The following is a 384-nucleotide window of genomic DNA, read 5'->3' as shown; positions in this document are numbered from 1 at the left end:
CACCCACCATTATGCATGCATATGCTCGTAGATGCAGCTACATGCATAGAAAGAGGATGTGGAGGACGTGTATGCGAGCACACACTCAAACATATACATGTACTGTCTCACTGCAGGGACACATGGTGGCCAGCAGGGGTCAGTAGTGGTCCAGTGCTGCAGTTTGTGTTGTCCTGCCTTTTGTATGGTAGGGGCAGCTTGTTAACAGCCTGTCAGTCACAACTGTCTCACACACTGAAAGGCTCTGCAGGGGGAGTCACCGTAATAAAATGTGGAGCTGGTTCTGGTCTATACTAAAACTGACACATACTGCCTCCATCGATCATTTGTTCACTTAAATAATTCACAACAAATGAACTCTCTCTTGTCTTTTCTCTCTTGTCT

General features: G+C 46.4%; 1 protein-coding gene across 1 annotated transcript in view; it reads left to right on the top strand.

Moving 5' to 3' along the window:
* tle2a (TLE family member 2, transcriptional corepressor a) overlaps positions 1–384 on the top strand; it is a 36,790-nt gene that overhangs the window by 31,386 nt on the left and 5,020 nt on the right. Inside the window, exon 10 of the mRNA XM_035653656.1 lies at positions 117–138. Within this exon, the coding sequence (XP_035509549.1) occupies positions 117–138 (22 nt within the window). The remainder of the gene's footprint in view (positions 1–116; positions 139–384) is intronic.

The sequence above is a fragment of the Morone saxatilis genome, unplaced genomic scaffold (genome assembly GCF_004916995.1).
Source record: "Morone saxatilis isolate NCDOM2014 unplaced genomic scaffold, NCSU_SB_2.0 Contig12, whole genome shotgun sequence".
Taxonomy (NCBI): Eukaryota; Metazoa; Chordata; class Actinopteri; family Moronidae; genus Morone; species Morone saxatilis.
Note: the sequence above shows the minus strand (reverse complement) of the source record. Positions and strands in the feature narration are given on the sequence as shown.